The sequence below is a fragment of the Gorilla gorilla genome, chromosome 10 (assembly GCF_029281585.2).
Source record: "Gorilla gorilla gorilla isolate KB3781 chromosome 10, NHGRI_mGorGor1-v2.1_pri, whole genome shotgun sequence".
Lineage (NCBI taxonomy): Eukaryota > Metazoa > Chordata > Mammalia > Primates > Hominidae > Gorilla > Gorilla gorilla.
The window spans coordinates 127,077,466-127,092,462 of NC_073234.2; the positions used below are offsets into that span (position 1 = coordinate 127,077,466).

Consider the following 14,997-nt stretch of genomic DNA (forward strand, 5'->3'; position numbering starts at 1 on the left):
AATAATAGTTTTCTAGTTGCTTTTTTGACTCCTGGCAGGATATCCTCAATATCATTACTCTAAGCAAATAATTTAAATTGGTAATATTTTCATTCATTTATTCATTCATTCAAGAAACACGGATGGAGTACCTCCTGTGTTCCAGCACTGTGCCAGGTACTGGGAATACAGCGGTGAACAAAACAAAGATCTCTGCCCTCACAGAACTGACATTCCAGGAAGGGAGACTGCTGTCAAAATCTTAACATATAAATCTCAAATGTGACCAGACTCCTAGCTCAAGCTCTAAGTGTCTATGACTATAATAGAATACAAAGGAACAAAAGAATAGCTGGACCTGAAGGATTTTTCCATAGAGTAAGTTATAACTTAACACTTTCTACTCAGTGATGACAGCACCAACAACACTGATTTTTCTTTATTCCCTCATTGTACAGATAGAGATTGAGCCCCTGCTATGTGCAGCAGACAGACACTGTTCTAGGTGTGGAACAGTGGTGAGCAAAAACAGATACGTTAAGTCCAAAAAACAGTCAGCTCCTGCCCCCACAGAGTTTAGAATCTAGTGGAGGGAGAGACAAAAATCAAATTAAAAAACAAACAGTACAGGAAGCCACAACAGGGTGTGAATTAGGGGGCATGACAGTCTAGATGGTCAGGAAAGGCATTCCTAAGACAGTGCTTGACTTGACGCTTCCAGCCAGAAGACAAGAAAGAATTACTTAGGCAAAGGTCAGGGAGCACACACTTATGGACAGAGAAAAAGCACATTAACCTACAGTCCCTGAAGAGTAGATACTTACAGGAAATCTCTCAAGAAGCCACGTTCATTTAAGAAAGGAATCTCTAAACTGAGGCCTCGTGCAGCAGCCAGAACAAAGGATGCCCAATTTTATCACGTCAATTTTTTTTTGAGTTTGACAAATTTATCGGTATTTTAGTAAAGACATTCATCTCAGTTGTTTCTCTCTCCCAGCTTGACCTTAGGTTAATATTTCATTTGGGTCAAGAAAAGAATATCTAGGAGAGGTATGTTAACAAACAGGAAAATGGACAAAAATTGATAGTTTGCCTACATTAAAGTAAGTTAAATTCACGTATTTTGATATAATTAAATCATGTAAGAACTAAGAGTTCTATATACATTTCCATTGTTTTACTTGGGGCTCATTCTAAACTTAAATGCTAGTGAACAAGTGTTAGGAATATACACAAGATGCTTCTCTGGAGTTATTACCAACTAAAAGAGCTCAGCGACCAGTTACCACCAATAAAACAGTCTGAAGCTGCCTCCAAATATAATATTGCAGGAGTTTTCAAGGAAATTTTTATACTGTATGCTTCTTTTGTCTGTGACTATGCTTTTAAAGATGTGTTTAACTGTCACATTAAAAAAGATGCCGGGCGAGGTGGCTCACGCCTGTTAAGTCCAGCACTTTGGGAGGCCGAGGCGGGTGGATCACAAGGTCAGGAGTTCAAGATCAGCCTGGCCAAGAGGGTGAAACCCTGTCTCCACTAAAAACACAAAAAATTAGCCGGGTGTGGTCGTGGGTGCCTGTAATCCCAGTTACTTGGGAGGATGAGGCAGAGAATTTCTTGAACCCAGGAGGTAGAGGATGCAGTGAGCTGAGATCGCACCACTGCACTCCAGCCTGGGAGACAGAGTGAAACTCCGTCTCAAAAAAAAAAAAAAAAAAAAAAGCTCATATACAATACAAAAATACAAAAACTAACACCCTACAATATACAAATCTCACAAACTATATGTGGTGAGATTCCAAAAAAATGTTTGAAGATGCATTTTCTTTCCTTCTACTCCAGTATCTAAAATGTGCTTTTTGAGAGGCCATTGGTCAACATGTATACATTTAAAATCAACCATGTAATTTTACTAGTAAGAAAGCTGGGGCTGGCACGGTGGCTCACACCCGTAATCCCAGCACTTTGGGAGGCCAAGGCAGGCGGATCACGAGGTCAAGAGTTTGAGACCAGCCTGGCCAACGTGGTGAAACCCCGTCTCTACTAAGAATACAAAAATTAGCTGGGCATGGTGGTGCGTACCTGTAATCCCAGCTACTCAGGAGGCTGAGGCAGGAGAATCACTTGAACCTGGGAGGCATAGGCTGCAGTGAGCCGAGACTGCTCCAATGCACTCCAGCCTGGGCGACAGAGCAAGACTCCGTCTGGGTCGGGGCGGGGCGCGGGGGAAGCCAGTAGTTAAGTTCAATTTAAACTGGATTCACAAGTTAGTAATTTAAATCCTTAGACAAAGTTACAGAAAGTGTATCTTCTTGTTTTCCATCTTCATACAATGTTAAATTTTTTTTTTGGTGTTTATACTTTTTAAAAAAATAAAAATAGTCAAATGCTTAATATGTACATTTAATTTTTTGGTGGTGGTTTGTATTTTAAAAGAAACAGCTTCCTTATGATTTGGCTCAAGTTCTGGTGGAAACGCTTACAGCAACTAGCTAATAAACAAAAAACAAGAGAAGCACATTCGAAATACTGATTTACTTTGGTAGCAAATGGTTTCTCTTTGAAGACAAATGAAGATACACAAGAACCATTAAGGTGAAGTGGGCTATTTCAAATATTCAACAGTTTACATTAAAAAGAATTCTTTTTTTTTTTTTTAATTTGTTTTTTTTTTTGAGACAGAGTCTCCCTCTGTCGCCCAGGCTGGAGTGCAGTGGCACAATCTCGGCTCACTGCAAGCTCCGCCTCCCGGGTTCACGCCATTCTCCTGCCTCAGCCTCCCGAGTAGCTGGGACTACAGGTGCCCACCACAACGCCCAGCTAATTTTTTGTATTTTTAGTAGAGATGGGTTTTCACCATGTTAACCAGGATGGTCTCGATCTCCTGACTTCGTGATCCACCCTCAACCTCCCAAAGTGCTGGGATTACAGGCGTGAGCCACTCAGTCTGGCCAAAAAAAATTCTTTTAAGAGCTAAGCATCTGTATCCACTGATAGCAATGCAATACCTACTTTATGATGACTTGAAACAAAACAAATACCTATAAGGAAAAAAGCTGCATTTTAATTTTATCTAAATTTACGTTCAGTCAATAGTTAAGTTAACGTTTTCCTCCCAATACTCCCTGTCTCTAGAAGGCTGTTCCTGGGAGCCAGACAAGTTTAGGTAATAAGGGAGTTAAGAGAGTAACTGCTTACAGTTTTAAACAGACAATAACTATTTGCTTCCCTCTTTTTTTTTTTTTTTTGAGACGGAGTTTCGCTCTTGTTGCCCAGGCTGGAGTGCAATGGTGTGATCTTGGCTCACCGCAACCTCTGCCTCCTGGGTTCAAGTGATTCTCCTACCTCAGCCTCCTGAGTAGCTAGGATTACAGGCATATGCCACCACGCCTGGCTAATTTTGTATTTTTAGTAGAGATGGGGTTTCTTCATGTTGGTCAGGTTGGTCTTGAACGTCGTCCCAACCTCAGGTGATCCGCCTGCCTTCGCCTCCCGAAGTGCTGGGATTACAGGTGTGATCCCACCATGCCCGGCTTTGCTTCCCTCTTAATGTGTTAATAGTTGTCTCTAAAAATATATGCAATTCTTAAAAATTTCTGATGTATTATCTGTAACCTTTGGAAACTAATCACATGAAACTACAAAATTAGCAAATGTCTTGAAATCTGTATATAAAACATAAATTACCTCTAATTTTGAACCCTAATTTATTACTGTACAGCTCAATATTTAAACAAAAAATGAAAGAGAAAAAAAAGTGGCTCCAAAAATAGTCTTATACCATTCTTCAAAAAAGGAAACTGTTCCTTTTAAGTTTACACCCACCCCACACCCCAATTTCAAAACATCGTTTAATTGTCTTGGTCATTGACATTTCCAACATAAGATTTTATATTTCGCTCCCATAGCTTCTGGTTATCAAAAAACCCATGCTTTCTTTTATTGAAGGAGTTTGGTCCAGCTGATGTTGGTGTATCCCTTCCAATATTCTTCATCTTCATCTTTGCTTCTGGAGATTTCCTCTGGTTCACTATCTTCATCTTCATTAAAAGCTGCTGCTCCTGAAAAAGTGTTTGGAGCAAGAGTTGGAACAGTTTCTTTTGGCTTATTTGATCCAAGTTTGATGGATATTGTTGATGCTTTCTTTGTCATCCAACTAAGGCAAATCCAAACTTGGAGATCACTGTAGGCTTTGTTGGGAGGTCTGCAGCTTCTTCTCCAGCTAACCGTTTCTCAATGCTGCGACTGGAACTTTCCCCTCCATTACTGGAAGAAACAGTTTTAGTTTTCACAACTTTTTCTGCCTCTTCTTCAGGTCCTCTGGCAGCTCCAGCTCGCTGAGACTTTTCAGTCTTCTTCTCTCCCATCCACCATTTTCCCCTGCCGCCCACTTATCAAATTTTGATTTCACCTAATCAAATGCTAAAACAATCTACTCAGAACTAACTTCCATCAAGCGGATCTCAAAGTAAAAAGACCTTCAGGTCTACTTAATTTTTTAATTTTATTTTTTAGATGGGAGTCTTGTTCTGCTGCCCAGGCTAGAGTGCAGTGGTGCAATCTCAGCTCACTGCAACCTCGGCCTCCGGGGTTTAAGCAATTCTGCCTCAGCCTCCCAAGTAGCTGAGACTACAGGCATCTGACACCACACTAGGCTAATTTTTGTATATTTAGTAGAGATGAGTTTCCTCATGTTGGCCAGGCTAGTCTCAAACTCCTGACCTCAAGTTATCCGCCCGCCTTGGCCTTCTAAAGTGCTGGGATTACAAGCATGAGATATCGCATCTGGCCCAGGTCTAATTTAAAATAAAAGAAATCTGGCCGGGCGCGGTGGCTCATGCCTGTAATCCTAACACTTTGGGAGGCCAAAGTGGGCCGATCACCTGAGATCAGAAGTTTGAGACCAGCCTGGCCAGCATGGCAAAACCCCATCTCTACTAAAAATACAAAAAGTAGCCGGGAGTGATGGCGCATGCCTATAGTCCTAGCCACTTGGGATTCTGAGGCACGAGAATTGCCTGAACCTGGGAGGTGGAGGTTATAGTGAGTCAAGATCACGCCACTATACTCCAGCCTGGGTGACAGAGTGAGACTCATGTCTCCAAAAAAAAAAAAAGAAAGGAAAAAGAAATCTTAATCTTAAAATATATCTTAAAATAAAGAGCTGTATTGCTACTTTATAAAATGATTCCAGTGACCACATAATATAGGAAAGGTTCCCATGGGAGTGAAAGATCAGAGCCATCACAAATTGCTATCAAAACAGAATCAACGCCATGCACAGTGGCTCATGCTTGTAATCCCAGCACTTTGGGAGGCCAAGGTGGGCAGATCACTTGAGGCCAGGAGTTCGAGACTAGCCTGGCCAGTGTGGTGAAACCCCGTCTCCACTAAAAATAAAAAAATTAGCCCGGCATGGTGGCATATGCCTGTAATCCCAGCTACTCAGGAGGGTGAGGCACAAGAATCGCTTGAACCTGGGAGGTGGAGGTTGCAGTGAGCCAAGAGAGTGCCATTGCACTCCAGCCTGGGCAACAGAGTGACACTCTGTCTCCAAAACAAAACAAAAAAAACGGAATCAAGAGGCCAGGCACAGTCGCTCACACTTGTAATCCCAGCACTTTGGGAGGCCATGGTGGGAAAAATGCTTGAGCTGAGGAGTTCAAGAACAGTCTAGGTAACAGGGAGACTTTTTTTTTTTTTTTTTTTGAGACAGGGTCTCACTGTTGCCCAGGCTAGAGTGCAATGGCAAGATCACGGCTCACTATAGCCTGGACCTCCCCCGACTCAGGTGATCTTCCTGCTTCAGGGTCCTGAGTAGCTGGGACCAAAGGTGCTCAGCATCACACCTGGCTAATTTTTGTATTTTTTGTAGAGACAGGGTTTCGTCATGTTGCCCAGCCTGGTCTCGAATTCCTACGCTCAAGCAATCCATCACCTCGGCCTCCCAACTCCTGTGCTCAAGCGATCTGTCACCTCAGCCTCCCAAAGAGCTGGGATTATAGGCATGAACCACCGCGCCCGGCCAGGGTGATCTTGTCTCTAAAACAAATTTAAAAAATTAGCCAGGCATGGTGGTACACACTTGTAGTCCCAGCTACCCAGGAGGCTGAGGCTAGCAGATGCTTGAACTGGAGAGACAGAGGCTGCAGTGAGCCAAGGTCACACCACTGTGCTCCAGCCTAGGTGACACAGCGAGACCCTGTCTCAAAAATAAAAGGCAGAAACAAGAATTAGGAAGACAATTAAGGGTTAATATTGAAAACAAAAACATTTATTTTCAGTTCCAGGCTTTGTTGATCTAGAATTGATAAACACTCAATTTCAACAATGCAGTATCTTTTTTCTTTTTTTTTTTTACATTTTTTGACGTTTTAGAAAATGAGAAATTCAATAAAATTCTCTATTTTAAAGTATACAGTTCATTGGCTTGTAGTATATTCACAAGGTTGTGCAACTGTCATCACTATCTAATTCTAGAACACGTCCATCACTTCCAGAAGAAAGCCTGTATCCTGTTAGCAGGCACTCCCCATTCGTCTCTTCCTGCCCTGATAACCACCAGTCTACTTTCTGTGTCTATGGACTGGCCTATTCTGGGTATTTCACAGATACCTTAGCATTCAATTTTACACCAATCTGATATATTTTAATTAAATATAGGAACAATTCACACTTACATCTTCAGATTTGAGCACTTCAGCTCTTTCCACATACACTAGCTGGCAAACGTCATCTTCTATTGAGTTGAACTGGCGGCCATTGCATGCCATATAAAAACTATCCGCATCAGCCTATGTACACCAATGGGGAAAAGGAAAAAAATTAAGACAGATACCCTGAAAATCTGCTTTATATTCAATATGCATGGCTTTATTCATTCTCATCAGCTTTTAAAATTTATACTTAGGAGAGAAAGCAACCACCAAAAGTCACATCTACTGAAGCTGATTGGTAGGCTAATCGCACTCTGTAAGTCAATATTCCATGTTTACAGTATTTCCTGGGCTACAACAGAGTTTTTACTTGAACTGGCAGAAGGGACTGAAGTGCAACAAGCTGAAAGCTGGTACAATTTTAATATTCAACCAGCAACAGTCAACATTTCCCTTAATAGCAGTTTTTTTTCCCTCTAGTCATCACTTGTGCAGCTGAAAGTAAACACTCATTTCTGCAAAGCCTGGAACGAAATAATAACTGACGCTTGTTATGAAAGAACTCTTTAAGGAAATGTCAGCATTGGGCTGGGCATGGTGGCTCACGCCTGTAATCCCAGCACTTTGGGAGGCTGAGGCGGGCGGATCACCTAAGGTGAGGAGTTTGAGACCAGCCTGACCAACATGGAGAAACCCTGTCTCTACTAAAAATACAAAATTAGCCAGGCATGGTGGCCCACGCCTATAATCCCAGCTACTCGGGAGGCTGAGGCAGGAGAATCACTTGCACCTAGGATGCAGAGGTTGCGATGAGCTGAGATCGGGCCATTGTACTCTAGCCTGGGCAACAAGAGCGCAACTTCATCTCAAAAAGAAAAAAAAAAAAAAAAGAAAATGTCAGCACTTATGTTAGAAAAAAATAAAAGACCAGGGGAACTGGTATGAGATGAAAAACCAGCTACTCTTTAATAAACCAAATAATAATAATAATAATATATGATAGTTAGATCCCATCTAATGGATCCCATCAGGAGGTCTTAAACCGCCACCTAGTGTCCAATACCAAAAGCAAAGCTCTTGGTCAAGGTCAAGGGGCCCAAGATGAACCAGCCTTTAAAATACTAACAGTCTCATTCCCTAGCATTAGAAAATGGGTGAAATGTGGAGAAACAGTCCCCTTGAGGCAAAGCTGCAAAGGCACATGTGCGTCTATGAAATGGACACAGGTAAACAGAACCTTCTAGTCTAGCCTTAGTAGCAAGCAACGGAGATGATTCCAGTTTTTAAACTCAGCCAGTTTTTTGAGGCAAGCGGGGAGGCCAAGGCTTGTCTGGATTTTATTCCCACACGGGCATTAACCCAAACAGAGAAAGTTATGCGCTTTGGCCCTACCAACATTGACAGGCTGCTTCTGGGAATTCTGCAACAGGAAATGCAGCATCGTCAACCTTAAGGAAGAGATGCAGGGCTGCACCAGGCAAAAATAGTCCTGCCTGTCCACCCTCACAAGGTTCTGAATCTCACAGACACTGTAAGCTTCTCGACAGCTTTTAATTCCCCTCTAATGAGGTAATTGTGAATTCTTGATTACTTATGCTTCCCCCCCCTTTTTTTTTTGAGATGGTGTCTCACTCTGTCACCCAGGCTGGAGAGCAATGGCATGACGTCGGCTCACTGCAACCTCTGCCTCCCAGGTTCAAGCAATTCTCCTGTCTCAGTCTCCTGTGTAGCTGGGATTATAGGCATACGCCACCACACCCAGCTAATTTTTTGTATTTTAGTAGACACAGGGTTTCACCAAGTTACCCAGGCTAGTCTCGAACTCCTGAGCTCTGGCAATCCACCCACCTCGGTCTCCCAAAGTGTTAGGATTACAGGCGTGAGCCACCGCGCCTGGCTACTTATGCTTTCTTAACATGACCAAGTGAGCTAAGCAGCTGAGGAAGGATGATCAATTCTGAATATACTTTTATTTTGGAGGGGCAGAGTGGCAGCAGGTCGGGGTGGAGAGGCTTTACTTAAGAAAATAATCCATGTATTGAGCATAGTGCATTATAATTTGAAAATGTTTAAAGCCAGCTGTTGGAGAAGAAGCCTCTTTAATACTAAGAGGTTACAACCTAATATGGCTTCCCCCATTCTTCAGGAGCAACGGTTTCTTGAAATGCTTTTGGCTGAGTAAGCAGCAAAGTCAGCACATGGATTCACCAGGAGAAAACGGACTGCCTGAAAGTCAGGGCCTTCTCTCATCTCTTCAGAGCCTCAGGCACCACCAGGGGCTGGTAGAGCCCTCTTGGGGTCTAGAGCTCTGCAAATGCTCACTAAACGACCAGGCCTCCTCTACAGGAAAGGATAAGGCATGTGACCAAAACCATTCAATGAATTATTCCTTTCTGCTACCTGAGCCCAGGAGTTTGAGACCAGCCTGGGCAACGTGGCGAAACCCCGTCTGTACAAAAAATACAAAAATTAGCCGGGCGTGGGGGTGGAAGCCTGTAGTCCCAGCTATTTGAGAGACTGAGGTGGGAGGATAGCTTGAGCCCAGGAGGTGAAAGCTGCAGTGAGCCGAGATCGTGCCACTGCAGTCCAGCCTGTGCAGCAGAGTGAGACCTTGTCTCCAAAAAAATAAAATAAAATAAAAAAGGAGAAGAAGCATGTAGGTGAGTTGTCATGGTGGCCTACACTAGGATGATTGTGGCAGAAATGAGAAAAGTAAAAAAAAAAAAGTACTTTTTTGTAACGACAACATCACTAAACAGCTGAGATTTCCCAATTAACATATTGATCTCTTCTTTAAAATCTTGGTATTAGAAATGCACCTTCGCCTGTTCACATATTTTCTGAGCATCTAGTATGTGCCAGGCCCTGTGCTATATGTACTAGCTAGAGAGTAGGGAACAAACTACACATGGTTCCTACTTCAACTCACCATCTAAATGCACTAAACAAAAGCCTGAAGCTAACTGCCAAGAACATTGCAGAAACAGCTTTTATTGAAAATGTTTGCATTGTATGGACCCAAAACTTTAAATAAACCTGGCTTTGGCCGGGCGCGGTGGCTCACGCCTGTAATCCCAGCACTTTGGGAGGCCGAGGCGGGCGGATCACGAGGTCAGGAGATCGAGACCATCCTGGCTAACACGGTGAAACCCCGTCTCTACTAAAAAAATACAAAAAAAAATTAGCCGGGCGTGGTGGCGGGCGCCTGTAGTCCCAGCTACGCGGGAGGCTGAGGCAGGAGAATGGCGTGAACCCGGGAGGCGGAGCTTGCAGTGAGCCGAGATCGCGCCACTGCACTCCAGCCTGGGCGACAGAGCGAGACTCCGCCTCAAAAAAAAAAAAAAAAAAAAAAAACCTGGCTTTTGTTTCCTTCTAGTCCTTTGGTTTTACTGTTCTCTTCTGAGGATTAACTCAGAAAAAGACAAATCCATTATGATCAAGTTCCTTCGCTGTCACAGGAATCAACTACAGTGTTGAGAACATACCTCTGCTTCTCCAAGGAGGTGTCTGCTAAGGCTGTGGTAACTAAGCATGGAGATGAAAAAAAGCCAACATACTCTATTAAGTGGTCATCTGTCCTTTTCTGCCCCCAAGAACAACAAAATTGAACTTCCTTCTGCTTTTCCTATGTCCTGAAGAACTGTAAATTCTCTACCCAAAGACCAAGTTTCCTAAGGGTCACACTACAAATTTGTAAGCACACCCCCTCTTTTTTTTTTGATCTTTTAAAAAAAAATTTTAAGAAACAGGATCTTGCCATGTTGCCCAGGCTGGTCTTGAACCCCTGGCGTTAAGCAATACTCCTGTCTTGGCCTCCCAAGGTGTTGGGATTACAGACATGAGCCACCACACCTGGCCTCACAACTCTTTCAGCTAAAGCTAAGGCCAACAGAAATTCAAAAGTTACCAAAGATAAAGAGAAGGCTTATAAGTCCTTATTTAAAAATCTGTGGTGACGAAAAGAATAAAAACGTAGTTAGGTGCCCAGGCTATGGAGTCAGGCTGCCTAGGTTTGAACCCTAACTCTGACACCAACTAGCTGTTTGGCTGCAGGCAAGTGACATATCTGTGCCTGTTTCCTCAACTGTAAAATACATGGCTTTTTTTTTTTTTTGAGACAGAGTCTCGCTCTGTTGCCCAGGCTGGAGTACAGTGGTGTGATCTTGACTCACTGCAACCTCCACATCCCAGGTTCAATAGTTTCTCCTGCCTTAGCCTTTCAAGTGGCTGAGATTACAGGTGTGCGCCACCACATCCAGCTAAGTTTTATATTTTTAGTAGACATGGGCTTTTGCCATGTTGGCCAGGCTGGTCTCAAACCACTGCCCTCAAGTGTTCCGCCCACCTGGTCTCTCCCAAAGTGCTGGGATTAAAGGCGTGAGCCACTGCACCTGGCCAACATGGCATCGTTGAGAGGATTCAAGGAGACAATGCATGGAAAGCACTTGGCACAGGGTCCGGTCTCTAGTAAGTGCTTCAGAGTTGGTAGCTACTGAGCCTATTATTCTCACTACAGCCGATATTAGTTTAACTTCCAGTCTTACACCAAGAGGGTATTATTAGGTATTAGAAAATCCCTGATAGGATGATAGGGATTAGCCCCTAAGACCCAGAGTTAGCAATAAATAATACAACTCATGATACCAAGATAAAGGGTTCTAGCCCCATGGGGAAGAACATGCAGCAACCTGTTTCGCAGTCTCAGAAAAACATGTCAACTTGAACAACCTTCACTTGATCAAAAGACACAAGGGGAAGGATAGTGCAGATGTACAAGGAAAATTCATTCACAGTAAATATCCACAGTACTATCTGCACATATGAAGGGCAATACTTGTTATAGGGAACTGTGTGGGTTTATTAAACAGGTGACTGTGGTGGATTTATACGACTTCAGACTATTTCAAAAGCCTAAGCGCTCTTAAACATTTTTTTCCCAATCTATTTCTGGGTCTTTTCCTTTGTTACTTGCTTATTGCCCTAGTTGTTAAGTACAAACTGTAACAATACTGCTGTCATAGAATGTCTCACAAACAACCGCCTCCCTTCCCCACACCTTCATCCCACTCCTACTAGAAGAGGAACGCGTCCCTGGAATTAAAAGTGAGGGTGCCACACTCTTGCTTGTCATTTATGTCTAGCTATGTAACCCTGGGCAAACCACGTATCTCCCTCTGCAGTCACCCTCCTCATCTGTAAAACAAAGATAACAACACAGTTTCCGCAAGGGATTGTAGTGAGGATTAAATGAGACAAAGTGTATTGAACACTTAGCACAGTGAGTGATACAGAAGCCATCTATAAACGTTGGATATTATCATCATTATCCTTATTATTACATGTGCTACCAGACTGAAATGGCTTAAGGCACGATTTTCCCATGGTTTGCAAAGCTCCTTGGCACCCTTGGAAGGCTTTCTGACGGACAGTGAAAGGAGCTATTCAAGTGCTTTTCTGTTCTTAATGTCAACTTGTAAACTTTAAATCCAAAGGATAATTGAAACCTTTTAAATGTCTCCCTAAATGATGGGGTACTTTGTAAACATAAAACATAATAACTGTGTACTCTCTTGCAGACAGAACTCCACACTAAAGCTTCTCTCTGGAGATCACAGAACAGGTACACTTTTCCCCCATTAAAAAGAGAATGAGGCCGGGTGCAGTGGCTCACACCTGTAATCCCAGCACTTTGGGAGGCTGGGGCGGGCAGATCACCTGAGGTCCAGAGTTTGAGACCAGCCTGACCAACATGGAGAAACTCTGCCTCTACTGAAAATACAAAATTAGCCAGGCATGGTGGTGCATGCCTATAATCCCAGCTACTCCGGAGGCTGAGGCAGAATGGCTTGAACCCAGGAGGCGGAGGTTGCTGTGAGCTGAGATCGTGCCATTGCACTCCAGCCTGGGCAACAAGAGTGAAACTCCATCTCAAAAAAAAAAAAAAAAAAAAGAATGAAAGAAGTGGGGGTAATGGAAAAATAACAACATGGTGTTAACTTCAAAAAGTCTGGGAACCACTGCTTTTCTGGAATAGTTACCGCTTGTTTAAAAAAACAAACAGGCCGGGCATGATGGCTCACGCCTGTAATCCTAGCACTTTGGGAGACTGAGGCGGGTGGATCACAAGGTCAGGAGTTCGAGACCAGCCTGGCCAACATAGTGAAACTCCGTCTGCACTAAAAATACAAAAATTAGCCAGGCATGGTGGTGCATGCCTGTAGTCCCAGCTACTCAGGAGGTTGAGGCAGGAAAATCGCTTGAACCCGGGAGGCGGAGGTTGCAGTGAGCCGATACCACACCACTGCACTCCAGCCTGGGCGACAGAGCGAGAATTCGTCTCAAAAAGAAGCAAACAAAAAAAACACTAGATTTTTTTTTTTTTTTTTTGAGACGGAGTCTCACTCTTGCCACCCAGGCTGGAGTGCAGTGGTGTGATGTCAGCTTTCTGCAACCTCTGCCTCCTTGCAAAACCCTAAACTTCATACTCAATCTGATCTATAAAAAATCATGGGCATGGCCGGGCGCGGTGGCTCACGCCTGTAATCCCAGCACTTTGGGAGGCCGAGGCGGGTGGATCACGAGGTCAGGAGATCGAGACCATCCTGGCTAACAAGGTGAAACCCCGTCTCTACTAAAAATACAAAAAATTAGCCGGGCGCGGTGGCGGGCGCCTGTAGTCCCAGCTACTCAGGAGGCTGAGGCAGGAGAATGGCGTGAACCCGGGAAGCGGAGCTTGCAGTGAGCCGAGATTGCGCCACTGCAGTCCGCAGTCCGGCCTGGGCGACAGAGCGAGACTCCGTCTCAAAAAAAAAAAAAAATCATGGGCATGAGGCCAGGTGCAGTGGCTCAAAGCATCTATAATCCCAGCACTTTGGGAGGCCAAGGCAGGAGGATTGCTTGAGGCCAAGAGTAGCCTGGAAAACACAGCAAGATCTCATCTCTACCAAAAAAAAAAAAGTGTATACGTTATAATTGTATTTCTGCTAATGAATTTAGAAATACATCTAGAATTACAATTATATCTTAGAAGACATCTCAAGAATCTTAAGTGCAAAATGTTGTAAATCACACACAGCTACTATCATACAGTTTGAATACCACAGTTTCTGTGGCAAAGATATTTTTAATAAATTTAATAACTTTTACCTGTGCACTAAACTTTATCAGCACCATATATTGGTTGGGAGTAGAGTCTCTGATGATTTTCATTTGTTCAATTACTTCGTTAAATGGGGCAACAAACTTCATAAGGTCATGACTGGTCATTGCAGCAGGGACTGTGAGAATACACAGCATGGCACTGCGCCGCACATCTTCTTTTAAGGAGGTCATCTTACTAGCAAAAAAAAAATTAGAGTGTCTTGAATAGATGAGGTATGGTTAGTTTAAACAATACTAGACAACTTTTATGTCCAAGAAAACAGGAAAAAATAAAAATTGTAATATTTCATTAATGAATTGTTCTATATTATACCCCCCATTGGACTTTTTAATCTTCAGTTCAACATTTATTACGGTTATAAATCTGCATTCAGCAAATCTGCAGTGTTTTACTCTCATCAATGTTTGAATAATAATCTGTCACTGGTGGCCAGGCACAGTAGCTCATGCTCGTAATCTCAGCACTTTGGCAGGCCGAGGCGGGTGGATCACGAGGTCAGGAGATCGAGACCATCCTGGCTAACATGGTGAAACCCCATCTCTACTAAAAATACAAAAAAAATTAGCCGGGCATGGTGGCAGGTGCTTGTAGTCCCAGCTACTTGGGAGGCTGAGGCAGGAGAATGGTGTGAACCTGGGAGGCGGAGCTTGCAGTGAGCCAATATCGCGTCATTGCACTCCAGCCTGGGCCACAGAGCAAGACTCCATCTCAAAAAAAAAAAAAAAAATCTGTCACTGGTTAATTTAAAAGCACAACTCTGGCTATGGACCTCTCTTAAAAGGCCTAAAAAAACAGCTCTAAATATATGAGAGAATTCTGTCTTTTTTTTTTTCAGACAGTCTTGCTGCATGGTCTCGGCTCACTGCAACCTCTGCCTCCTGGGTTCAAGCAATTCTCCTGCTCAGCCTCCCAAGTAGCTGGGATTACAGACGCGTGCCACCACGCCGGGCTAATGTTTGTATTTTTAGTAGAGATGGGGTTTCACTATGTTGGCCAGGCTGGTTTCGAACTCCTGACCTCGTGATCCCCCGCCTCGGCCTCCCAAAGTACTGGGATTACAGGCGTGAGCCACCACGCCCGGCAAGAGAGAATTCTAAACCATGAGGATGTAACTGAGGATTACAGGAAGTGTTACCAAGTTGAGATGGCTGGAATAGAGAGGAAAGAAAATCCTCCCACAATGCAATTTGTTTTTTGAAA

General features: G+C 43.5%; 1 protein-coding gene and 1 pseudogene across 1 annotated transcript in view; both read right to left on the bottom strand.

Annotated features, from left to right (window-relative positions):
• The window catches only part of BRAP (BRCA1 associated protein), a 44,267-nt gene that overhangs the window by 23,683 nt on the left and 5,587 nt on the right, over positions 1-14,997 (bottom strand). The window contains exons 4-5 of the mRNA XM_031001032.3: positions 13,782-13,971; positions 6,660-6,773 (exon numbers count right to left, since the gene is read on the bottom strand). Of these exons, the coding sequence (XP_030856892.1) occupies positions 6,660-6,773; positions 13,782-13,971 (304 nt within the window). The remainder of the gene's footprint in view (positions 1-6,659; positions 6,774-13,781; positions 13,972-14,997) is intronic.
• On the bottom strand, positions 2,833-6,653 carry LOC129526028 (PEST proteolytic signal-containing nuclear protein-like; annotated as a pseudogene).